The following is a 26,645-nucleotide window of genomic DNA, read 5'->3' as shown; positions in this document are numbered from 1 at the left end:
TGCACATCACAAATATAAAGGAGGATTAAGGAATCGGATCCTCCTACTCCAATTAAAGGTTAGTTTATACATGTAACACTGGGAAATAATATTTACTAACAAAAAGCATTGTAGGATGAAATAATGCAATTGTAAACCTATTCTATTCAGGCACAGCCTTCACGAGGATTATACCAGACAACGTCTTGCCCTGCTAAATAAATTGAGATAAGGAATACTCCCCAAATGATGGTTCTATGACAAATTTAGGGTAAGAGTTCCCCTCTTTTCAACATTATAGCCATCTGGATACATAGAACTTGCAAATAAGCATCTAAAATACATGCTCCATTGTGGTTTTTTTCAGGTTTTTTTTATATGCTTACTAATGCCAGCGAAAAAATAATATCTATTTATAAAGATATGCAAATCTCTCCACCATACAACGCAACTTTGGTGAGATTATATTACAAGTCTTTCTCTATTGGAATCTCTTCTTAAAGGGATATTTGATAATAGGATTTATATTTATGTGCTGTAAATAAATAGTCTCCAATCACTCTTAAAAGAAGTTGTGATACACTCAATTTTATAGGTAATTTGCACTTGGAATGTATTAGATAGACCATGCATGAGCCCCAACACTCGAGTGTCTTTGGTGTAATGTGGTGTCTCAAAGCTAATGTATAAAGTAATTATCTGATGAAGTACTGCAGATTAAGTCAAACGTCCTTCTTTCAAAGATTTAGTTTTAGGTACATTACACTTTGTTTGTAATTTCAGGTTCCCTGTAGATACACGCAGAGGAGAGAATAAAAACTCTTTCCATTTTGGTCCTGAGGAAGGTGGTCTTATCCCACCAAAACGCGCGTAGACCTGGCGTGGAATAATACACAAGCAACAACTGTGTTACCTCAACCTTAGGAATTGGTTTTTGTTGGGAGTAGGACACGTGTGAAGTTGTATGAATGTGTAATGTGTTTGGGGATTGATGTGTGAGAATCAGGGTGATGTTTTGTATTGTAAAAATATTTGAGTTATAAATATGTCATAAATGTTTTTGATATAGCTTACTATATCTTTTTAAAAATTGATTGGATTTGTACCAACAATTATGAAATTGATGTACACGGAAAAAATGATTTAAAAAAAAGAAAAAAATAATTTGTATACACTATAGAAAAAGGAAAAATAAATAAAATCATGAAATAAAAATATCAATTGTGTTGTACCTATATCGTTTAGAAGGTTAACGGATCAATTTGATGAGTTCTATTGCATGAGAAAGTAAACAGTGACCACGGGGGAATTTTCATATGTTCTGTGGCCCAGCAGCAAACCTTCGAACCAAGTAAGGAATTGGGAGAGATTTAATCTCTCTCTTGTGGCACAAGTTAGTCTTCCCCTAGCTTGGATAGTGTCAGTGAATACAGCCACCATCGCCTTGCCTTAGTATTTCCCATTCTAGACTATGCAGCCGGGATGTACCTCAGAGCCTCTCTCCACCGTCTCCACTAACTGCAGATAATCTATGATGGAAGTCCTTAATCTAGACTCGCATTTGACCAGCCCTTCAATCATTGGAGTTTTTGACTTTGGCTAGATTTGTAACCTTTTAAGCAATATGCATCATACATCGAGTCATTCTTGACAAGAGATCACACTTCCTTCAGCATAGACCCTGTATCTACCGCCAATCCAGAAAATACGCTCTATCAACGCTGTCCCACAACTGATAGTCCATCCCCCTCAAACATATCATAAACAAATCATGGCAAAAGAAACTGAAAAGATAGGGGGACTTATCATCTGCAGAGCAGCAACCAGAAGGGCAGGAGGAACATGGAATGCAGAGGGGTGTTCCATTGTCATTGTGGGTTCATGTTGGGTTCTAAAGTTCTAAATGGTTTTTAAAGTGCCGCGGAGTGGTAAATAAAGGAGGTTGTACCTAACACTACCCTCCTGTCTAGTCTTAAAATCTGTCACTAGCGGAGGGGGCTCAGTCCAATGGCTATGTTATGGAACTCAATTCCTACTAGAAAATCATTAAATGTCAACCATCTTGAATTCCTGAGTGCATTAAAAACCTGGATCATACCACTCACGTTATTGTATTTGTATTTGTATTCAGTATTTGTAAAGCGCAAACTGTTGCTCCGAAAGGAACATCCTGGCCCTGAGGAAAGTGTGCAGAACATTTATGGGATCTAAATGGCGGCAATTACATAGACATCCGACAGATTAAAAATCCAGGTTTTTAGTTGCTTCCTAAAGACATTCTCCGGATCAAGGAATCCGAGATCTTTGGGCATGGCATTCCAAACTTTGGAGGCCAAGACAGTAAGGGTCTTCCCACCCTTGGTTTTATAATGGAATCTGGGTATGTTAATCAGGTTACCGCCTGATGACCTCAACACTCTAGAGGGATTGTAGCGGGTGAATCGTCGGGAAAGATACCGCGGGCCTGTGTTGTTCAGTGCTCGAAAGGTAGTCACCAGGATTTTGAACAAAATCCTTTTGTGCAGGGGTAACCAGTGCAAGGTCTTAAGGGCAGCTGATGCAGAAGATTTTCTCGGTAATTTAAGTACCAATCTAGCAGCGGCGTGTTGTACGCTCTGCAGTTTTTTTAACGTGGCCTTTTTTGCCCCGACCATCAAGCCATTACTATAATCTAAACGGGAGAGTATGAGAGCCACCGCCACAGCCTTTCTTGAATCAGTGGGAAGGAAGTCAAAAAATTTCTTTAGGGATTTAATAATGCTAAAGCAGCTTCCAGCCATATTCCTCACATGCTGATCAAAGGAAAGTGCAGAATCGAATAGGACCCCCAAGTTTCTAGCTGTTTCCACTGAATGGGGCGGTGCGGGGGAGTCCTCTGGCCACCATTTACTAGGGCAGAAGTGGACATTTCTGCCTGAAGGCAAAATCTATGTCTTATTAGCATTACATTTCAAATGATTATTTTCCATCCACAGGAAAACATCCGTCAGGTAGTTCTTTAAATTCTGTTCAGCGTTGGTGGAGTTCTTGTCTATGGATACAATCATGTATCATCGGCATACGATGTTACGAGTATCCCGTATGACTCAATTAAGGTGATAAGGGGTACCATATAAATATTAAATAACAAAGGACTCAAAATAGAGCCTTGCGGAACTCCGGATGTAACCTTTTTTTCTTTAGAAAGGAAGGGGCCCACTGAGGTGGTTTGTGATCTCTCGGACAGAAAGGAAATTATCCAAGCCAAAGCCACCCCTGTGATACCTATATATCTCAACCTCTCGATCAATATTTTGTGGGAGATGGTGTTGAACGCCGCTGTTAGGTCTAATAAAATCAGAACGGCGTTTTTACCCTCATCCTGTAAGAATTTTGATGGAGTCGGTGAGTTCAATAAGGGCCGTTTCAGTCGAGTGCCTTGGGCAAAAGCCCGACTGCTGGGGATGGAGGAAATTATATGTTTCAACAAAGTTTTTTAACTCTTGGTGGACCATCTGTTCTGTTACCTTTCCCAGAACAGGGAGGAGGGATATTGGTCAAAGATTAGAAAGGTCACTGGTGGATTTATTAGGTTTTTTCATTAGTGGTTTCACTATTGCTTTTTTCCAGTCGGGAGGGACGGAACCTGTGCTAAGTGAAGCGTTGACTATCACATTAATAATGGGGTTGACTACGTCAATTATCTGATGAAGTATTCGTGGGGGCAGGAATCCGAGGGTGCCCCTGATTCACCGGCCAGAATAACTTCACGCGTTTGGAGAAGACAGACCGGTTTAAAAGTACTAAAAGTGTGGGCCTTTGTCTCCATCGTATCAAGATAACCTGACGTGGAGGGCAAAGGAATGGCCAGGAATGCCCTATGTAAGAGGTCAATTTTCACCTAAAAAGTAGTCAGCAATTTGATTGCAAAAGCCTAGGGACGGCAAAATTTCGGGCTGAAGGACTTTCGGATGTGTGAAGGATTTCACTATGGGAAAACAGTTTTTTGTTTTTGCTGAGCTTCTTTAATAGCTTTAATGTAATAGTCCTTCTTAGCAATTTTAATGCTGGAGAAGTATGATTTCCTATGTTGTATATTTGTATTTTGTATTTGTATTTATTTTATTTGTAAAGCGCTAACATTCATCCTGAAAGGACATCACGGCGCTGAGGAAAAGTTGCAGGTGATTTGACGGCAGCACTAGTTGAGAATTATTGATCTGACCTGGGGAAGAGGAATGTTTTTAGTTGTTTCCTAAATGAGAGGAAGCAGTCAGTTGTTCTGAGTTTGGGGGGTAACTCATTCCACTTTGTTGCGTCAATGTGAGAGAAGGCCCGTTCTCCCATCCTGACAGTCCGAGTTCGGGTGATGGATGCTCTTCCTGACGTCATAGATCGTAGGTTTCTAAAGGGTTTATGAAATCTGATCATGTCATGTAGGATGATGGGGCCTGTATCGTGGAGTACTTTGTGTGAAATACACAACAGTTTAAAAATGGCTCGTTGTCGCATTGGAAGCCAATGAAGCTCACGCATGCAGTTTTTGGCTGAGTCGTATTTTCTTTTATTACAGATGGCTTTGGCAGCGGCATTCTGAACCATCTGTAATTTGGAGAAGAGGTAATCTGCCATTCCCACAAACAGTGAATTACCGTAGTCCAACCTACTCATCAATAGTGATTGGACTAGTGTTTTCCTGCAATCTGTCGGAACCCAAGGGAAGACTCGTCTAAGCATCTTCAGAAGGCCGAAGCCTCTGCCGCTGCCTATGGAAACATGGGATTTCATGGATAAGTCCCTATCCAGTGTTATTCCTAGATTTTTGGCTTTTGCAGTAGGATTGGGAGGCAAGCCCGAGTCGCTCGGCCACCAGCTGTTGTCCCAGGCCTGTGTGCCTCTGCTGAACAATAGAATTTCTGATTTGTCAGCATTTAGTCTGAGACAGTGGTCCTGCATCCAAATTGCCAGCTCAGTCAAGCAGTTCGTCAATCTAGTTTTAGTCATCATTTTCATCAATGGTGACCATCAGCTGGGTGTCATCCGCATAGGAGCACATTTCGACACCCCACTTTTTGCCGATGGTTGCCAATGAGGAAACGAACACGTTGAACAGGGTTGGGCTCAACGACGCCCCCTGGGGAACTCCGTATTTTATAGGTCGCGGAGGGGATGTGTAGTCACCCAAGCGAACTGATTGGGTTCGATCCGCTAGGAACGATTGTAACCATCCTAATGGTTTGTCTTGAATTCCTTTCTCTGCCAGGGTGTTCAATAATTGATCGTGGGGTACGGTATCAAAAGCCGCTGATAAATCAAGGAGTATCAGAGCGACTGTTCTACCTTGATCCACCTTGGTTCTAATACTGTCTGTCACCGCTAAGAGTGTAGTTTCGGTGCTATTGTTTGTCCGGAACCCTGTCTGTGAAGCGTCCAGCAAACCGTTGACTTCCAAAAATGTGGAAAGTCGTCTGTTGACCAACTTCTCCAGGACCTTTGATAAATAAGGTAACTGGGATATTGGTCTGTAATTGGCCGGATTGTTTACGTCTGCCCCTGCCTTCTTTACTAAAGGGGTAACTAGGGCCTGTTTCCATGATTTTGGGAATTCGGCAGAACTAAGGGAGAGATTAAGTGCTCTAGTGACTACTGGACATATTACAGGGGTTAGCTGGGAGAAAATGTGATGTGGGCATGGGTCAAGTGGTGAACCAGACTTGACCTCAAGCATGACTTTTTCTACCTCCTCTTCTGTAAAAGGGCCAAAACTGTGACAGATGGTATGTGCAACGGTTGGTACATATTGTTCGTTTTTTACCGTCCCTGGTTTTCGAAAGGAGGCATAGATGGTATCAATTTATTCGCAGAAAAAGTCATTGAGCTTGTTACAGTTCTCCTGTGAGGGAGTAAGATGTAAGGAGAGATTGGTTGGGTTGCATAATTCTCTGACAATTTTAAAAAGTTCTTTTGAGGAATTTTTATTCTCGGATTCTCTGCGTGTGAAGTAGTCCTTTTTTGCATTTCTGATCGCTCTATGATAGAGTATTTGTGCTTTCCTGAAGCTGTCTTTGATCTCATCTGTCTTGGATACTCTCCATTTATGCTCAAGGGAGGTGCAATTTCTTTTTAAGAGTTTAAGCTCAGGTCCGTACCATCTCTCTAATTTTTTGTTGCCCGGTTTGTGATGGGATTGGGTGGTCGAACAATGTTCAAGTGCATTTTTTATGTTTTTATGAAGGAGGTCTATTTCCTCATGGATATTAGTACTTGTACAAGAGGGGTGTGAGAAATGATTTCTGAATTTATCAGGTGTGAAAGATTTCCAATTTCTCGTGTTTGCTGTGAATGCACTGGGTTTTTTGGTCTGGGGGATGGGGAGATTAATGCGGAAGGTGATCATGTAATGATCGGTCCATAACAATGGTGTTAAAGGGTCAATGTCAATGGATTCGATATTAGAAAATATCAAATCTAATGTATGTCCTGCAATGTGTGTTGGTTGGTGGACTCTCTGAGATAACTGCAGGATAGCCATATCTTCCACTAATAGGTTTGTCAAGGAGCTGCTGCTGTTGTCCAGATGTATATTAAAATCTCCAAGGAGGAGGATGTTCTTGTTCTTTAAACAGACAGGCATGATTTGTGTGAGTAATTGTGTACTAAAATTTAGTGTGCAGCCTGGGGGATTATAGATTAAAATGCATCCGAATAGCACATTGGTGTTTATGGACACCGTAAATGCCAGAACTTCATAGTTTTCAACCGGTACGATACTCTCTTGCCTGCCTGAAAGGTGGTCTCTGAACAGTAGAGCTACACCTCCACCCTTTTTCTTAACTCTATTAACATTCAATATCTTATTGTTTGGGGGAAGGGCTGTGACTATGTCTGGGATATTGTGGTCATCAAGCCATGTTTCAGATAAACACACTAAATCAGGTTGATGTTCATTAAGAAGGTCCCAGATGTACGTGGAATGTTTGGGTAGTGATCTTACGTTCGTATAGATGCATTTAAGAGGAAATGTGGGTAGATTTAATTTCACAGGGTTCAGAATAAAGAGTTTTGGCTGTCTGGTCATACGTTTTTTTCCATTTACGTTCGCTTTTCCTACACAATAGATGCTTTTCGGCCAAAGTTTGTGAATACCAGGGGGCATTTATCTTCCCCCTTTTCTCCTTTGCAGGGGGGGAGTTTGGGTGGAGCCCGCTCTTTAATAACTTGCTGCATCCAGGTGTGGAAGAGTTTTGAATCCTGAACCACTTCCCCGGACAAGCTGGGAACCTGTGACTGCTGAGGCGGTTTAAGCCTAATACTTTCCGCCACCACCCTCCAATTTACATTGGTTGAGGGCTGCTGTCTGGCCTTTACTGTTTTCAAAGAGCGAGGCACGCAGATGTTGAGAGGAATAAAACAGTGATCTGTCCAGATTTGCGGAATGGGTGTCTGTGTCGCCAATGAGGGAAAGTAAGAACACAACCCATCAAGAGTGTGTCGGGCACAGTGAGTGGGTTGGATCATACTTTGGTGCAGGCCAAAAATCTCAAGAGTCTGATAGAAATTAGTCGCTTGTACATCAGTTTTATATTCCAACTGTAAGTTGAAATTGCCCAAAAGTGTGAAGTGTGGGTAACGAAGTAGAAGCTGCCCTAGAGAATCCCCCAGGGAGTCTAGAAACGTAGTTGCGCTGCCTGGGGGGCGATAAACCAGGCCTCCTGAGAATGAGGAGGAAGCATTTAGCATGATGGAAAAGCCCATCCCTTCTGAGCCTTTAAGGGAGCTCAAATTGAATTTGTGACACTTTAGGGAGCTTCTAAGAACTAAGGCCACTCCGCCTCCTCTTCCACTCAGCCTGTCCTGCCTAAAGATGGAGAAACGGGACGGAAGAGCAGTCGCCAAGTCTGGATTACTAGTGTCATTTAACCATGTCTCGGTTATAAAGAGAAAATCAAGATTAAAGTCAAGGATTAAATCCTTGATGTCTTGGCTATGGCGACACATAGAGAGTGCGTTGATGAGCCCCCCTTTGATATTGGAAGGACAAGCAGTAGTAGTGTCTAAATAAGGCAAAGGCTCTGGTGAAGACCATGGTGTAGTCCATTTGCAGGTTCTAGATGAAAAAGGGCCCCATATCCGTCCCATGACAATGCAACACAGACACTTACTTGGGACATTGAGCCTGAGAAGGTCACTATCATGATAGGTTTGTCTTGGCGGAATTAGTCCTGCCTGGTCTGCGCCTGTCGCAGCCTTGGCGCGGACGGGCGCAGACGGGCTTGCCTTTGGCGCGTGCGCTATGCCCACCCGCTGCGCGGACGGAGATCGATGCTCATTTTATAGTAAAGGAGGAGGGTGGGAGGCAGCCAACAGCTGGTGCGCTACCCTAGTTCTCCACCTAAGATGGCGGCTACCCCTCTCTCCTACCGCGTCAAAACTATTCGTCTACGCGGGGAGCAGGGTTTGCGGAGCGGCAAAGGACAGGAGTGAGTTAAAAAGAGAACACAAAATTATAAATTTACAATGCACCAAAATAAAATGACAAGATTGTTAAAAGTTATTAGCAGCCTAGACCCCCGGCTTTCCGCCTCAGGGGAGAGTTGCACACTTAATCTGTGCGCGCGCGCTTCGTCGCGATTCAAGTATCAGGGAGGGCGGGAGGGGAGACAGCCAACAGCTGGTGCACTACCCTAGTTCTCCACCTAAGATGGCGGCTACCCCTCTGTCCTACCGCGTCAGCGCCTATTTGACTGCGCGGGGAGCAGGGTTTGCGGTGCGGTGAGGGACAGGAGTGAGTTAAAAAGAGAACACATGGCACAGACCAATCCTTAAAACAGTAGGTATCCATGTGTGCAAACATATCTATTCCTACACCAACGGCTTATGTTGAGCAACTAGTTCAGCATGCCATATTTACAGCATCTCTGCGAATCTGACATTTATCCTGGTACTTCCCAAACAGACCAAGGATCAGTCTCCAAAGTTCTTTTGGGCTCTTTTACATACCATCACGAGTGAAGATATCTAGAGATGCTAATGATATTCAAGTCTTGCGCTTTGATGTCGATGAGGAAGCAAAACAACTGCCAGGAGCAGTTCAAACACCATAACCACTGCAAATTAAATCAAATGCTCGCTTTGTACAAATAGAGAGCTGATAGCTTCTCTGCAGGGCTAAGGATGTGTGCCTAGACTCACACCTTCTCAGCGCCAGGATACCCTCTTGGGTGATAGTGCGCTCTGCAAATCTGCAAAACATAACGTATAACATAACATAACATGGATATCACTATGGCAAAACCAAGGGATCTTAAAGTAAACATAGCAAAGGTTGAGCACTGACTGCCTGCCTGCCCTTTATACTGTGAGAAAGGTAGTATCGGCCCTTTGGCGGGCCCTTCGTGCACTGCACGTACTCACATCAATAGTTGTTCACGTGTCTTCCTGGCATTCCATGTGACCAGAAGGCTAGGAGCGCTCAGCCGTTGGTCCGACAAGGACCCAGGTAAGGAGATCTAAAGTGTCAGTGTGAGAATGGCAATGGCCTGTCTAGTGAGAGAACTCAAATTCAAAAGGCTGCCAGGACTGAGTTGCAAGAGGCTGCCTACAGATAAGAACTCTAAAGAGACATCTGCAAGGCAAGGGTGTGGACCACGAGCGTCAGTCAGGGTTTGGTTGTCCATGCTGGAGTCAGCAGGAAAGCTTGGGCAACTAATAAGTTTGTAATTTGGTGCTGGGGCTAGGGTTCAGTTATTTTACTTATGTCAGAAATGCTGGAATGCGATAGCGTGAGTGTCTGGTCTGTGGGGGCACACTGCGGGAAGCCTTGTGGTAGACTCTTGAGGTGTGGAGTCTCTCTTGCCTCCTGATGATGTCTCTGCAATGTATGTATGTATGTATGTAATTATTTTTGTAAAGCGCACATTTCACCATTAGGTCTCATAGCGCTGACAGAGGGTATGGGGGATGCAAAAAAGAAGGATTATTGTGCTGTTGCTTTGAATAGTAGAGTTTTAAGTTCTTTCCGAAAGATTTTGTGATTCTGGTTTGATCTTAAAGCCATAGGCAGGGCATTCCATACCATAGGGCCCACCTTCGAAAAACTCCTATCTCCATTTCTGACAGTGCGCACTTTTGGTATTTTTAGGAGATTTTTGGTTGAGGAACGCAGTGTTCTTTCTGGACAGTATCCCTTGAGTTTGTTTTTTAAATATATGGGGCCTTGTCCATTTAGTGATTTATGCACTAGGCAGCAAATTTTGAATCTTATGCGCTTTTTGACTGGAAGCCAGTGCAGTTTCTTCAGGCACGGGGCAGAGGGAGTGCGTGGGGGCAGATCTAGAGTCAATCTGGCTGCTGCATTTTGGAGTGTCTGCAGTTTAATTAATGTGCCTTCATTCGCCTCTGCGAGAAGTGCGTTGCCGTAATCAAGGCGGCTGGTGATTAGGCCATGAATCAGTGGTTTACGGTATGTCAAGGGTAGCCATTTAAATATTTTCCTTAGGCTCCTCATAAGACCTATGCAGGTGTGCACTACTTTATCTGCATGGGGAGCCATGGTCAGTTTGTCATCAAGGGTGAAGCCCAGATTTCGAACAGTGCTTTTAGGGGAAGGGCAGGGTTCAAGTTCCGGTGGCCACCACTCTTGAGACCAGATGGATTTGGCCGCGCCGAAAAGCATTATTTCGGATTTGCCTGCGTTGAGCATCAGGAAATTATTGGCCATCCAGCTCTTTATTTCCAACATGCAATTCCTAAATCTCACTTTTGTCTCTGATGGCTCAGGGCCGAGGGTTATGAGAATTTGAGTGTCGTCGGCGTATGACAATGTGTCGAAGCCGAAGTCCCTAATTATTCTGGCCAGTGGTGTTACGTAGACATTAAACAAGGTTGGGCTCAAAATTTAGCCCTGGGGCACTCCCTTATCATTGTCTATCATCTCTGATGAGAAAGGACCTGATTTGACCCTGGAGCTACGCCCTGTAAGATAGCTCTGGATCCAGCCTAGGGCTTGGCCTTCGACACCTATCTCCGCTAGTCGCTTTAAAAGGACTCTGTGGGATATGGTGTCGAAGGCCGCCAAAAGATCTAGCAGGATGAGAATGGCAGACTGTTTGGAATCCAAAGCCAGCCGGATGTTGTCAACCACCTCTATTAATGTGGTCTCAGTGCTATGAGAGGCTCTAAATCCTGATTGCGAGGAATCCAATAGCATGTGTCTTTCAAGGTATTTTGACTAATTTCGCATTGATAATGGATTCCATTGATTTACCAAAAAGTGGTAATAAAGATATAGGGCGGTAGTTTATAGGTTGCTTAGGATCTGTGTTATTTTTCTTTAGGATTGGCCTCACAGTAGCTTCTTTCCAGGGAGTGGGGAAGGTGGCGCGAGTAAGGGACGCGTTAAAAATAGATGTCAGTGTAGGAGCCAGGGCGGGTGCTAGTTTTGCTAAGATCTGGGCAGATGCTGGGTCTTTTGGAGATCCTGATTTGGCCTTTTTTAGTATTTCAGCTACCTCGTCCTCCGTGATTGTTCCGAAATCAGCTAGATTTTGCTTTATAGGGTTTATAGTGGGTAGGACTACCTGGCATGCCTCACTTGTTGTGCCTATTTCTGTGGGAAATGATTCATGGATTATATTTATTTTGTCTTTAAAATAGATGGCTAATATGTCAGCCCATTCCTGAGATTCTTGAACGGCATTTAGGCAGGCAAGGGGGTTTAAAAAATCTTTTGCAATAGAATAGAGTTCTTTTTGTGAGTTACCGGCTGCTTTGATTTTTTCCCCAAGATAGGTTTTCTTGGCGGTAGCTATTTTGCTCATATATTCTTTATGTGCAGTTTTGTAGTGAAATTTATCGTCAATGGTTTTTGATTTGCGCCATTGTCGTTCAGTTTTCCTAGTATGTTGTTTAATAGTTTTCAATTCATCAGTAAACCAGGGCGATTTCATTTTTGGGCAGTTTATTTGGCGTTTAGGAGCTATGACATCCAGTGTCTTACTGATTGCGGAATCAAAGTCTAGGACTGACTTATCTAATTCTATGTCCTCGCTTACTTTCGGGGGAGCAAAGATTTTGGAAAACTCTTCTAAATTAATCTTTTTCCATGGGCGGCTCAGCTTTTTTCCTTTAGGATGAACCTGTAATGAGTCATTAGTTTTAATGGTAAATTTGATAAGTGAATGGTCTGACTATAAAACAGGAATTACTTCGTTTATATATGTATCGTGGGAGTTAGTACATACAATGTCCAGCGTGTGACCCGCTTTGTGTGTAGGGTCAGTTTCAAGTAGTCTTAAGTCCAGGGACTCAATACAGTTTATTAGTTCCATTGTATATGGGTCGTCATTTGTTTCCATGCTCTCTCCTTAGGCTCTTCTCTCTTAAAGAATTGCCCCCCTACCTCTTTCTGGTGTGGGAGTGAACACTGCTCTGGCCTCTTCCATGGGCAATGTCCTTATGCATGGCTCTGGGACTAGGAACCTACATCAGACTGCCATGTCCAACCACCTACAGCGTCACGTCTTAAACAAAGCCACGCATAGAATCTTAGAATCTAACTCCCCTGACTACTAGTTTGATGGCCGAGTAAGATGTGCCTTCATAGCAGTCATCTATATGACTTTTTGAATGCACCCTTCAGAAAAGGGGAAAAACCTATGTGCCAATCTTATAACTCATAACAGAAGATGGAGAATAATACTGAAGTTACCAGCAAGGCACCAAACTCCATTGACATCAAGAAGGAGAAAAGAGTCAAGCAGGAATTCCATGCATAGAATTCAAAGAAAATCCTATTCCTTGAAGTCAAAATCAAGAACAAATTGTAGGAAGTGGGTGAAGAATTCACTGAAAAGTAAGGGAACAAATGCATTGCAACGCATCCTCAATGAGCCATTTTCTCCCTAAATATGGTTCAAACAGGAACTGACATCACAGGAAAAAGGATCTACTTTATCCTGGATCAGAAACCTAGAATGCCAACCTATGGACAGATCACCATCTTGGGGAGGGTTGATTACCAGGCTTGTCCATGCCTCTTACCAGTAAATTATGGCACTTTCTTGTGTAACAAAAAAGAAGTCCAAACTTGACAACCTTCCTTCCACACTAGACTGCAGAGCCCAGCAGCCGGCCTTCATGCCCGAGGAGCACCCTTTCGGATAACTGTGAACACAGACACCAGCGCAGTCCGGGCTTCATGGACCTTCACTCATGCACTAGGCGTGGCGTCCTGGAACACACTGCCCCTACCTGAAGGTGCTTAGTCAGCAGCTATGGTCTCTGTTGTGCATTCAGCATGGATGTAGCAAAATGTGACCAGCACTCAAGCTAAATGCTGCAGAAGGCCAGAAACACAATGTTAACTTGCTTTGCAAATGTCAACTAGAGGAAAGATTTCAGGATCAAATTTGGGATAAAACAAAATTTGAATAAAGAAACCCATTCCAAAGGAGATCGACCTACATCATCATCTTAAATTTGCTAGACAGATGTCATTGGCTACCTTCAGATTTTGCGTGGTGCCATGTCTCTTAAATAAATGTGGAGTGGTGTTGCTCACTGGTTAGAGGCGGCAGACCCGAGAGCAGAGAACGGCCCGGGACCAGGGTTCAATTCCCGATGCGGCAGGGTCGTGGACCAGGGTCAGCAGACTCGATAATTCTCACCTCGGTGCCTACTCTAACCAGGGATCACACTCGGCAACTCTGGGCATTAGCTTGCCTCATCTCCACAACGGCCCCCCACATACGCCGGGGATGCCTGGTTTCACCTTGGAGATACCCAGAAAGGGACCATCTCACAGGGAAAGCCAGGACGGGTTCCCCAGGGGTCTACTGCGCAGAGATACTCCTTCGGGAGTCGATTCTAGCGCATTACAACCCCATAATTAAACCTCAGGCCACACATTGCATCAGTGGGGGACTCAGCCTGAGAATGTTACTTGACATTTTTTGGTAAACTCTTCGCTCTGATACAAATGTAAAGGGCACAGGAAATTCACATGCCAAAGATTACTGCTACCCACAATCCCGCTGCACTTTATGAATGACCTCACTAGGGCGTGAGTGCCTTTGAGATGTGAGTACACACTTTATTTAATATTGAGGATTAAGCTCAGAGTATTGTTAGTTGCTTATGTGCTGTGCACAGTTCATACACTTATTTTCCATTATAAAATGTTGTTTAGTTTGCTAGGGTGCTGCTATATGACTGATGCAGGTGGAGCACCATTGTAGAAACAACTGCAGATTCAAAGAAACAAGGGCTCCATTTCCACTGTAGATGTATTGGCCTTCAGTTTGAAAAGCTGGCAGGGATCCTCCCACAGGCAGGTTTGCAGTAAGTGGCTGCATCCACTAGCACAGGAAGGCCTGTGATCCCTGGTACCGCCTGGAGCGCCCTCCCAAGGGGTACTATTTTGGGGCACACTGACTGTGTCACCTTCTATGTTGAACATAATCCGTGTGCCACCTGAGAGATCTTTTGTCCATATCATCCGTGTCTGTAATACCGTGTGAGCATGGCAAAGGGTTCCCTTATTTGCGGGGTTCAAGTCCCGCGCTGGGTTCCACAGCCCCTCCTGTAATATCAGTGCCATGGGGGCACAAACGCAAGGCACACACAAGCAGTGAACTATGATACTCGGTTGTTATTAGTTGATCTCCCCTACTCTCTGAACATGGTAAAGCGTACCCTCACTTTTCTGTGTACTACCCTACCCTGCTCTTTGTAATGAATTTGATACTACTGTTTCGATTACTCTGCTCTCTGTAAAGTTGTAAAGCGCTCTGATACCTGCAAGGGCATGTTTGCGCTATAAAAAACTATTAATAAAATGTTTAAAAACTAATGTGTATATCGATGGTGTCTAAGCAAGAGAAGCCTCTCTTCTAAACAGAAGTAAATTTGTCAAAAAGGCGCCTTCTATTTCACACACATGCTAAGAAGGCAACATTTTAACACTGCATTCACGACGGCCCCACAGTGGCGGGAGCCAGCACCGACAGTGATGCGCGAACCACGCACAGACAGTGATGCGTGCGCGGCACTCTCGCGCTAAGTAGTCCTGGATGGAATACACCCCCATGAGGCGTTTCAAGTGGGTCGTGCTGATATGCAGAATATACATTTATATAAGGGAGCAGGCGTGCAATGCCCAGAGGGCTGAAAGGGCTTCTACCACAAATGACCCCCCCCCCCCCCCCCCCTGTTGTGTCTCAGCCTGGGCTGCTGCAGCTCGACCTGCTGTGGGCTCGGCTGGGCAGTGTTTGAAAGCTTATCTAGGGCACGCTCAATTTTTTCACAGGTCTTTAAAGACCATTTGCATATTTTCATACCTTTGTAAACTGGTTACCGAGGCTTAGTTTGTTTTCTCTTCCTATTCCTTACATTTGTATTTACCTTTTATTGCCGTAGTGTGAGAATGCATTTCATGAAAAGGAATATAAAGTAGGGTTCCCAAAAGAAAAATACCAGCCATTTACAGTTTAAATAGGCTGCAAAGGCTTCGTCTTGACAATGACAAGGATATCAACAAAATAGTATGTATTCATTTGTAATGTGACTTTTCTGTATTTGTTCCCTTTAATTATCAGTCATGGATCATTCAGGCAGCCCTAGAACACAATTAAAAATGCTTTCTATTTATATTTGCTGCACCAAACATGCACAGATAAGTGCTGAAAATAGGCTTTAGGTGACTGCCTATTTTTCTACAGCCTGGGACATCAATATAATGAGCTGGTAACCCTAATCCCAAGAATGGAAGTTTGTTGCGGAATGAGCACAATATTTATTTCCTTCACCCTTGATCCCTGAACAAGGCAGGATTGGGAACGCAAACCGGCCTTGGAAATTGAGTCGGAACGGCTGCTGGCGGGCAGGGAGGACAGGGTGGGGGGGGATGGGGGTGCGCTTGGAAAACACTGCAGCAGCTTTTGGTACAGGGAGCCGATATTGCAGCACTGCTGCAAGACCGCCCCCTGTATCAAAAACGGCCCTCACCAGTCCAAAACCTTGCCCCACCCTTCCTGCCCACTGAGAAAACGCTTGGCCAGACCTTGAAAAATACCATAATAGCAACAGTTTCACTTATATATGAAACCCTACGACAGCCCTCAATAACATGCTGAGTTACTTCAAGTGTCTGAGAATGCACCCTGCATTCAGACAACTCACTCCTCATTCTCGCCCTTAACTTTCACACTCACCCTGCACTCACAGCGATCACAATGATCACCCTGCACTCACACCATTCCCCCTGCACTCACACCATTCCCTCTGCACTCACACTATTCCCTCTGCACTCACACCATTCCCTCTGCACTCACACCATTCTCCCTGCACTCACAGCAATCACACTGCACTCACAGTGACCACACTACACTTATGCCACTCGCCATGAACTCACACAATTCTCCCTCCACTTAACCTGAGGTTACATGGGCACACCGCTCACTCTGCACTCACAGTGATCACTCTGCACTCACAATGCACTTGCGCTGTACACCCTGTACCTCACCCTGCAGTCACACGAGCACACTACTCACCCTGCACTCTTGTGACACTTTACTCACCTATCCCCCTCACTGCTCACTCTGCAATCTCACTCAAACAAGCCTATCAATAACCATACGTTAATTCGTATCACTCTGCACTTACATCCGCCCCCAAATTCATATGGTCACCTCGATCACCCTTTAGTCACTCCTCTCACCATACTCTCACACTGTTGAATCACTCACTGTGCACTCCTGTCACCCACATAGTGCAGATGGTCAATGTGCCTGCTACAGAGAATGTGTACCATGCAGATCACAGAACTGAGTGTGAGTAAACTACGAGTAGCCCTATAAAAAAATGAAATGTTTGTCAGAAAGGTGCTATAGAGAGATGAGGTGAATTGGTGGCGAGTGGTAGTGAGGGAATTCATGGAGAAGGAGGAAACAGGGGGAGGGTTGCCAAAAAAGACTGTCACATCGTGCACGACCTGTGCTAGGGCCAGCCTGGCTGGGAGTCTTAGCCCCCCCCCACCCTCCTCCGAAGTTCGAGTCTAGTGGCGCCCCTGTAAGGGAGCATATCCAGGCCAAAGGGGTGTAACTCTCACTTACCAGGAGTAGAGGATCGTCCCCACGACAGATGTCAGCTTGCTGTTTTCCTGCTTCTGCTTTGCAAGACCAAAGTCAGCTGGAGATCAACAGAAAAAAAAGATTTACAAATTAGCAGCTTGGCCTTGATTTTGAATCATAGGCGTCTCGGGAAATGTGTTGCACAGCAATAATTAGACAGCGCAAAAACTGCCACCCACCAAAGAAGCGGCTCGCTTTTCTGTGAAGTGACTGTTCTGCTATCATAATCACCAATTAATTGTACAAAGTAATATGTGGATGACATGATTATTTTGGGTCATTTATACAAAGGAGTGTGAGGACAAATGAATGAGGTTTATGTACACACTTTCCTCCTAATTGCACTTAAATGATTCCAAGCGCAGAGGCGCCCTCTAGGAAGGAGTCAACATTTGAAAGCACCAGGGCGGGAGAAAGGATGATGCAATTGTTGACGTCATTATGGTTCGGGGTGACTTGGGGTAGATCTGTCTTCTGCTTTCCTTCCACCTGTGTGTTTGGCTGTATGATAAGATGGGCGTTTCTACTACAAGTGTACTGGGGCGGTAAAGCCCTCTGCATGGTGATGGTCGTGCGCCCACGCCCTAAGTGCCCCACTGTACTGATGTCTGGATCCCTAATGTTGTCATAGACAAACAAAGATCATGTGTGTTTGCCATGACATAGGCCTGTCTCACGGATGCACTCTTTTTGGACCAGGAGGGCCCCCCGAAGTGCTACCCTCGTAGTGGTGGAAGGCTACTGCCTTCACCAGGAGTGAAGCAGCACGAGTGCGGTGGTGGCAGCATACGGTGTGGTGATCGGTAGTAGTGACTAGGTCCTTTTTACCCTGGGTCACTGGAGTTAGGCCACAGGCTCACTCATCATTTTTAAAGTTCTGATCCTGTGTGCCTAATTCACCCTTAGTCTACATCAGTTTGGTGTGAAATAATGCGCAGCGCAGGTGGGGTGTACCTGCGTTGGATATGTGTGCCGATAAGTGGTAAAGTAATTTTTTTTTATTTTTTAGAGTTTTATATAGCGCAAACTAGATCTGAAGATATCAGGTATCAGAGCGCTTTACATAGCACCAGTTTCGTTACATGAGAACACATTCATTTTTTTTGTTAGGCACAGGGAGAAGTGATTTGCCCAGAATCACAGGATGTTGATTGTGGTTGCCGAGACTCGAACCCGGTTTCCCAGCTTCTACGTCAACCGCTCTAGCCATAAGGTTACATCCTCTCTACCCAGACTGTATCAATGTGTGCTAAAATGAAAATATCGCCACAGAACGTGCAGCATATTTTGCCTTTTTTCCGCAGTTGATTCCTCCATAGCCGCATAATTCCAGTGGTGGTTGCAAGCTATCCTGGCTGAAGACGGCTGATAGCCAGAAACCGGTCCTAGGATGCTTGATTCGGTTCCAGGGAAGACATGGCTTGGCAGTTCGGGCTGGACTGTTCCCATGAGGCACAGGGTCAAGACTGATTTGCATATGGCCATGTCTGAACTGGGGTGGCTTTGTGAGCAAAATAACGATGGATTAAACCCAGATCTGTGACTGGGGGGTGAATGTTTTGCCATTGTGCAACATTCCGTCCACCATCTTGTGTGTGGTGCTGTAAATTGCCATCTACCCTTATTTTATCTGGTCCGGTTCACTGTCAGGAACTTTGGACTTCTGCTGATTCGTTTTACTGGATAGTTAACATCATTCCACAAACTTCAAGGTCTTAAATCCAATCTTCTGTAGCACAAGAGCTAAAAGACTCCTTTGGACAGAACAAGGCCTACTCCTGATAGAAGGCAGTTTTGTCTAAACAAGAAAGCAAAATATTTGCTCAAATCGGCAGACTGAGCGGAAATATTATTATGTGACAAATCTCCAGTCTGGGCTATTAGCCATGGTGGTGCGTAGTTCCAGGAGCCAGGCAACCCGTTAACTATCCCCATCTGCTCCAGGAAGAGTTAATAAACAAGCGCCCGCCACTCCAGTTTAATTTGAGTTTGTTTTTAAATCAATAGTCACAAAACTGTACCAACATGAAGGATGTACTGCTGTGCAGTGCAGGCAAGTTAAATCATGTGCAGGGTGTATGCGTACCTGTGAGTAATATGCCTCCTTACATCCCATGCCTTTTTTCCGCATGCAATTACAACGCGGTCGTTACAACGACCGCGTTGTAACAACGGATACCATTACCCCGCAAGTCAAAACAACTTGCTCTAGGGGGGGGCGCTGGATGTTGGAATAGTATAATTTACTATTCCAACTCCAGTATGTGCAACAGTAGGGAAGGTGTTGGATTTTAAATCTAACATCTTTTGCCACATCCATCCACTGGGGTAATGGTATGCTTTGTTACAACGCGGTTGTTGTAATGACCTCATTGTAATTACATGCGTTAAAAAGGATTCATGGTAAGCGCTGTTTACCACCTGTGAGTGGTACAGTACATGAAGAATACAATGCTTTGCAGAGAGCATATGCTACATGCGGGTGCTGGATGTAGATGTGCCTGTGAATGGTACAGCACATGGAGGATACAGTACTGTGCAGTGTGTGTATGCATCATACATGCACTGGGTGTAGGTGATAGTACAATACATTAAGGGCCCAGGGTTCTCCATGGTGAAGCATGGAGAGGAGGTAGAGAGAGCCCATGACAGATTTGTGTATTGCTGTATTCCTGTAAACTGGCTGGGACACTTGAGAGCGGAGAGCCACGCTTCCCATATACACTTCAAAGGTTGCTCTTTGATTCAGTGAGAAGTCACAAGGAAGGGGGCCTTTGTCAAATCTCAGGAAGGAGATGGGGCTGATAGGAGAATCATAAAGAGTGAGGCTGGGTCCCAGAGCTAACCTTTTTGTGTGCCTTTCACTGTGGCTGACACAGTGTGAACTCTATTCACTTCCGTGGCCTGTGCTGTGGGACTATCCACTGTGCAGTCATCCCTGCTGTGACAGACTGCTTTTTATGAGGAAGAGAGGGCAGAGGAGTGGGTACTTAAAAAGAAAAAACCCTCACCATAAAACTTCAAAGACTCAGGCCCTGAATCACATTTGGTGTCTAGAAATGACTTAAAGAAGGGGCGTTTGAGACCCGAAAAATTGTCGTCTGTCATGTAGCCAGACGGGCTGTGTGAGGAAGGGAAGCTCCCAAATACTTCTGCCTGTGACGAGGACTGGGGCCAAGGCCTGCTAATCTCCCTGCTGAGTGAGGGGACCTCACCTCTGGAATCCAAGACCACCTGCCCTGCAGCACTAGCATATGCCTGCTTGCCAAGACCAGTGTGTTCCCTGCGAAGAAGATGAAAGTTTTGAAGGAAAAAAAGTCTAATAAGAAGCCCTGTTGAGTGGACTTCCTATGTGAGGTGTGAGGAGATGGCTGCTACACTGATTGGGATGTTGCCCATGTGCAGGACAGTGCCGGCGACCACTGTATGCCAGGAGAGAGCCGCTATCAATTGATCTGTGTGTCGTGCTTTGCTGATTGGGTTGGAGCCCAAGTGCAGTGCCGAGTTGGCAATGCCCTATGCCAGCATGGGCCGCTGTGAAAAAGACTGCAATGCAGTAAGTGCTGTAGTGGGCAGCAACCCTGTATGCCAGGATTGGCTGCCTTGCAAAAGAATGCAGTACGGTAAGGACTGTAGCCTAGATCGGTAGCAGGCAGTGACCCTGTATGCCACGATGGGGCCACCGCTAAGGATTTCACAGCACCAATCGGACAGGAGCCCATGTGCTCTGTTATACAATGACTCCGTATACCAGAGGGGGTAACCAAGAGCATTGAGAACTGCAACATGATTTGCCACCTCTTGCCATAGAAGTGAGGACACAGTGGGAGCACCTGAGCACCATCACCTAGGCGAGGGTCTAGGGGCGAAAAATTCCACTATGCCACCGTAGTTCGCTGAGTTTTGCCCACCCGCTCTCAGATCAGTGTACCCCAGAACTCTGCAAACTGACGTGGAGCCGAATTATTTCTCTTGCGCGGCTCGCCAACATTAAGTTGGTGAGCGTGAACAAGAAAAATCGCATGCTAGACCCCCTCCCAGCAAGATTTCTCAATGCAGGAGGTCACGGCAGGTCACGACCGCTCGCGTTAAAGAATCTGCAGCTGGCATTGAGGAAACTGCCGCCTGAGTAGAATATCCACTCAAGCGGCAGAAAGAAGCAGCACCCTTTGATGAGACGCATAATGCCAATCACACTGATTTTACAGTGTGGGATAAACTTCTGGCACTAAAAATCATTGCAATCAGCGCAACACTCTGTTGCTTGTGGAACTCCACAGAGCGTGACAGAGTTTTTCGGCACATGCGGAGTTCTGCGGAGCAGAACTCTGCCCAGCCCTACGAGAGACCCAAGACAGGATCATTGCTGCCACCCACCAATCAGTGCAACACTCTGCTGCTTGTGGAACTCTACAGAGCGTGGCAGAGTTTTTCGGCACATGCGGAGTTCTGCGGAGCAGAACTCTGCCCAGCCCTACGAGAGACCCAAGACAGGATCATTGCTGCCACCCACCCCCCTCACCACTCACCCCTAACCAGGAGAGAAACAACACTTATCCCACAGGAGGAGCAGCAGAGCATCCAGTCACTTCAGGAGTGTGACCACAAGTGAGAGAAACTGCACTCGCCGAATGTAGCCACCTGGGCTGCGTTCAACCGACTCACCTGCACTCAGTTGCAGCCATTGCGTACACCAGCTGACGTGGTGCACTCAAGAACTCCAGACGCTTCATGCCAGTGGTGCAGGCAAGGTGAACTCTTGAGACTCAGACTACTACTGGGGCAAACCCTGATGTTACCAATAGTACTATCGCTAACACGAGAAGGTAGAGGGACAGGGATCTCCACAGGAAGACTAGAGCCTCGACCTCAAGGAGAAGATGTTTAACTGTTTGTGTATTTCACATTTCTCCTTTGTGCTGGTAGCAGTAGAAAATTAAAACACATCCTTTTTTTCATAAAAGTGAATATTTGGCTAGACAATGATTTATTGCTGTGCTTAGCGCATTTTGAGTTGTGAGGCTGTATTCACTCCCCTGTATCCACACCTCCCCATGAGGGAGCCTTGGGCTGCTCGTACTATGCATATGCCAAGTTCAGTGCAGAAGGGGTACTTATCCAAGTTACTCAGAACCCACATTAAGTCGGGCTAGAGAGCATCAGGAATAATAGGCCTCAACCCCCATGGTTAAACCCATTAACTCCTGTTTGCCGTGTGGCCCTCTAAGAGGGATTCTGACGAAGTGGGAAACTAGAGCAGGTCTCCAAGGGGAGCAGAGGGCCCTTCAAGTGCGCTGCCCATGAATTTAGCTCTCTTGGGCCTCTGCCCATCCAATTTATGGCGACACAGGCCTGACATCATCCTGTTTAACCAGTGATGCCAGTTTGCCAAGAAGAAGCAGACCCAATGGAACCAAAGAGGTGGAAGACTAAGCACAAGACCTGGTCATTTCACCAGTGTGTGTCATCCTATAGGCTCTCTCTGTTAATCAACACGTCCTCATCAAACACATGTACATGAAGAAATCACCACTAAGGCTAATCAATTCCAAAGGCTTGTTATTGGGCAAAAGGAAAGCTTTGTATTTCACATAGGCCCATAGGTATCGTCGAACACACATTTGTGAAAAGTGGACTGACTGTTTGAAGCCGCCAGTCCACCTTCACTGTGTGGGTGGTAACACAGCCTGCTTTTCAAAGATGGGCAGACATCCCTGTACCACCAGGTGTAGTGGATGACTGCATCAATGCCCATAAGTGTGTCAGGGAGGTCCCTTGGACCCCAATAGCCACTGACGGAGAGCCCCTTCTACAGTGCATCTCCCGACTTTCTCTTTGTTCATGTGTCCACGTCTGTCATTTTGCATGGTTGCAAAGGGTCCCCTCATTTGCTTGGGGCATTACCCCCATTCAATTAAGGGAATACCCACTTGAGATCACACAACGCACATGTAGCAGTGGCGTGATCTGTATTAAAGTATCTGTGGCACTTTCTCTAACACCAAGGTGCACCAGGGCAAAACAATAAAGCGTACATGCCTTTTTGCACCCCTGGGGAACTGTTTGTAGTATGGCTGTAGTTAGCTGATTGTCCTAGTGCGGGAGTCTTTCCAACCGCGACGGCCTACACTGAATTATTCCCATCCTTACAATTTCCTAATCTCATTCTACATCGAATGTACAGTTATTGGAATGTTGAGTTATTTCATTCTTTCTATGGTGGACCCAGCATTTATTGTCTTTGTTATTAGGCCGTTTGTGAAAGGCAAGTGCGACAAAAATATAATGAATTTGTTACCCAAGATACTATTGTTGTCTTTCCTTTTCCAGACATGTCCTTGAGACGAACAAGTTACTTACCTTCGGTAACGCTTTTTCTGGTGGATACCGTATCTGCCTGTGGATTCCTCACATTGTGAATTTCCCCTGCGCCAGCAACATTCGGAAACTTTTGTAGCTCTCCACGCCGACGAGGACGTAGACGACGTCATAGAGGCACGACTCTGCTTGCGGCCTCGCTGAAGTCACTGGATCCATAAGAGAGCCTCGTCGTTGTGATGACGTCAGTTCCGCCCTTTTTTCCGTGTCACCGAGGCACAAGGACGGACCGACATAAATAGGTACAGTATACACAGTATTCAAACCAACACACACAGTGTGAAATCAATGCAAAAAACAAGAATAATTAAACATTTCCATTGAAAGATACAATCATAAAATAAACACTTTGCAGGTTTATAAGAGTGGACAACGGGGAGGCGGGTTGGTCAGTTAGGAATCCACAGGCAGATACTGTATCCACCAGAAAAAGCGTTACCGACGGTAAGTAACTTGTTCTTCTGATGGATACATCTTCCAGTGGATTCCTCACCTTGTGAATAGAATCCCACAGCAGTCCCCACTTCCGGAGGAGGGTGTCCACTCTTTTATACCAAGAAATCCTGTAGGACAGAGGGCGCAAAGTGGCCATCCCTCCTCATTTCGGAATCTAAGCAGTAATTCTTCGCAAAAGTGTGGAGGGAGGCCCAAGTTGCCGCTCTACAAATGTCCTCAACAAGAACACCTGTAGATAAGGCAGATGGAAAAGACTTTGCCCTGGTAGAATGAGCTCTTAAACCCTCTGGAGGTTCCTTACCCGCCAAAGAGTAACCAATCTTGATGCACAAACAATCCATCTGGAAAATGTGCGCTTGTGCACCGCTCTGTCTTGTCTGCAGCCAGCAAAACCCACAAAGGTCATCCACACGATAGTCTCTGGTTCTGTCAAGGTAGAAGCTCACCGCCCTCTTTGGGTCCAAGTGGTGAAGCCGCTCCTCCTCCTTGGAAGGATGATGGGGAGGATAGAAGGAAGGAAGGGTAATGGACTGCCCCAAATGGAAGGGAGTTACCACCTTTGGCAGAAAAGCAGCCCTGGTCCTGAGTACCATTCTTTCAGCATGAATGGTCAAGAATGGGGGCTTCAAACTCAGAGCTTGAAGCTCACTTACCCTCCTTGCTGAGGTAATAGCAACTAGAAAGACAGTTTTCAAAGACAACATTCTCGAGGGACACTTGTGCAAGGGCTCAAAGGGAGAACCCATCAAGTAGGTTAAGGCAGGATTTAAGTCCCATTGAGGCACAATAAATGGAGTGGGTGGATATTTGTTGGTAAGGCCCTTAATGAAACGTAACACAATAGGAGATTTAAATAAAGTAAAGATGGCTGATCCGGCAAACAAAAGAAAGCCGACAAAGCCGACAAATAGCCCTTCACAGTAGCCACTGGAAAGCCCTGCTGGGCTAAAGAAAGAGCAAACTGAAGGATGTTGGATAAACGGGCCCTTAAGGGGTCAATAGACTTCTCTCCACACCATGAGACAAATTTGGACCACTTATATGAATAAATAGACTTAGTGGAATGTTGCCTGGCCGAAAGAATAACATCCACCACGTCAGGCGGGAGAGAGAAAGTATCCAGATTGCCCCATTCAATCTCCAGGCATGAAGGTGTAAGCTCTGGAGGTGGGGGTGTAGAACCTGCCCCTGCGACTGCGAGAGGAGATCTGCCCTGAGAGGGAGACAGAGCGGAGGGCACGAGGTGAGGTGGCGAATATCCTTGTACCACACCCTTCTTGGCCAATCCGGGGCGATCAATATAACTTGGGCCCAGTCTTGGCGAATCTTCCTCAGAACCCGAGGAGTCCCGGCTATGAGAGGAAACGCGTAAAGGAGTTGTGAGTCCCAACTCAACTGAAAAGCATCCCCCAAAGCTCCCCGCATCGGTACTGGAGACTGCAGAATGACGGGCAGTGAGCGTTCTCATGAGTGTCAAACAGATCCACAGAGGAGTTCCCCACGCCCAAAAGGCGTGACGAACCTCCTCCGGATAAAACCTCCACTCGTGATCGGCTGAGAACTGCCGACTGAGACTGTCTGCACGCACGTTCAGAACCCCGGCCAGATGATTTGCAATTAGACAAATCTGATGGACCTGAACCCAGGACCAGAGACGTAGAGACTCTCTGCAGAGACAATGCAACCCTACTCCTCCCTGTTTGTTGACATACCACATCGCATTAGTGTTGTCTGTTAGGACCTGAATCATCTGACCGCGAAGGTAAAGGGAGGAAGACCTTGAGCGCCAAAAGTATCGCTCGTAACTCCAGAAGGTTGATGTGATGCAACCTTTCCTCTGGAAACCAAAGACCCTTGATCTCCAGATCCCCCAGATGAGCACCCCACCCTAGAGTGGATGCATCCGTTATCACTGCGGCCACCGATGGAGGAAGATGGAAGGGCTTTCCTTGAGACAGATTGCTCTCCATGCTCCACCAAGACAGATCGGCTGCAGCTTCTCTAGAGATCCTCACAGACTCCCTGAGATCTCCTTTGTGCTGAAACCACTGCCTGCGGAGGCACCACTGGAGCGCCCTCATATGCCAGCGTGCATGGTTGACCAACAGAATGCAGGAAGCAAACGGACCAAGCAGACGAAGGACCTTCAGGACTGGAACGACCGCTCCATTGTAAAATAAGGGAATCATTTCCTGAATATCGAGAATCCTTTCAGGAGGAGGGAATGCTCGACAGACAGTAGTGTCCAGTACCGCCCCTATAAACTGGTTGCGCTGTGAGGGCACCAGGTGAGATTTGGGTACATTTTTCGAAAAACCCAACTTGTACAACAGCCGAGTTGTCACCTGCAGATGATGAAGCCCCTTCTCTGGCGACTCTGCTTTGATCAGCCAGTCGTCCAGATAGGGGAAAACTGGAATCTCCAATCATCTGAGATGGGCTGCCACCACTGCCATCACCTTGGTGAAGACTCGAGGTGCAGTAGTAAGTCCAAACGAGAGGACCGCAAACTGAAAATGTTGTGACCCCACCCTGAAACAGAGATACTTCCTGTGTGACTTCAGGATCGGGATATGAAAATACACGTCCTGCAAGTTGATCGACACCATCCAGTCCTCTTGCTGCAGCACTTGAAGAACCTGCGCTAGGGTGAGCATCTTGAACTTTTCTTGCTTCAAAAAAAGATTCAAGATCCTGAGATCCAGGATTGGACGTAACCTGCCA

The 26,645-nt window shown here is 45.8% G+C and overlaps 1 protein-coding gene across 1 annotated transcript in view; it reads right to left on the bottom strand.

The window, feature by feature from the left end:
- The window catches only part of NEK10 (NIMA related kinase 10), a 1,232,468-nt gene that overhangs the window by 612,004 nt on the left and 593,819 nt on the right, over positions 1-26,645 (bottom strand). The window contains exon 23 of the mRNA XM_086942130.1: positions 17,070-17,145. Coding sequence (XP_086798256.1) covers positions 17,070-17,145 — 76 coding nt within the window. The remainder of the gene's footprint in view (positions 1-17,069; positions 17,146-26,645) is intronic.

Source organism: Lissotriton vulgaris, chromosome 10, assembly GCF_964263255.1.
Source record: "Lissotriton vulgaris chromosome 10, aLisVul1.2, whole genome shotgun sequence".
Classification (NCBI taxonomy): domain Eukaryota; kingdom Metazoa; phylum Chordata; class Amphibia; order Caudata; family Salamandridae; genus Lissotriton; species Lissotriton vulgaris.
This window is presented reverse-complemented; position numbering and strand designations above follow the sequence as displayed.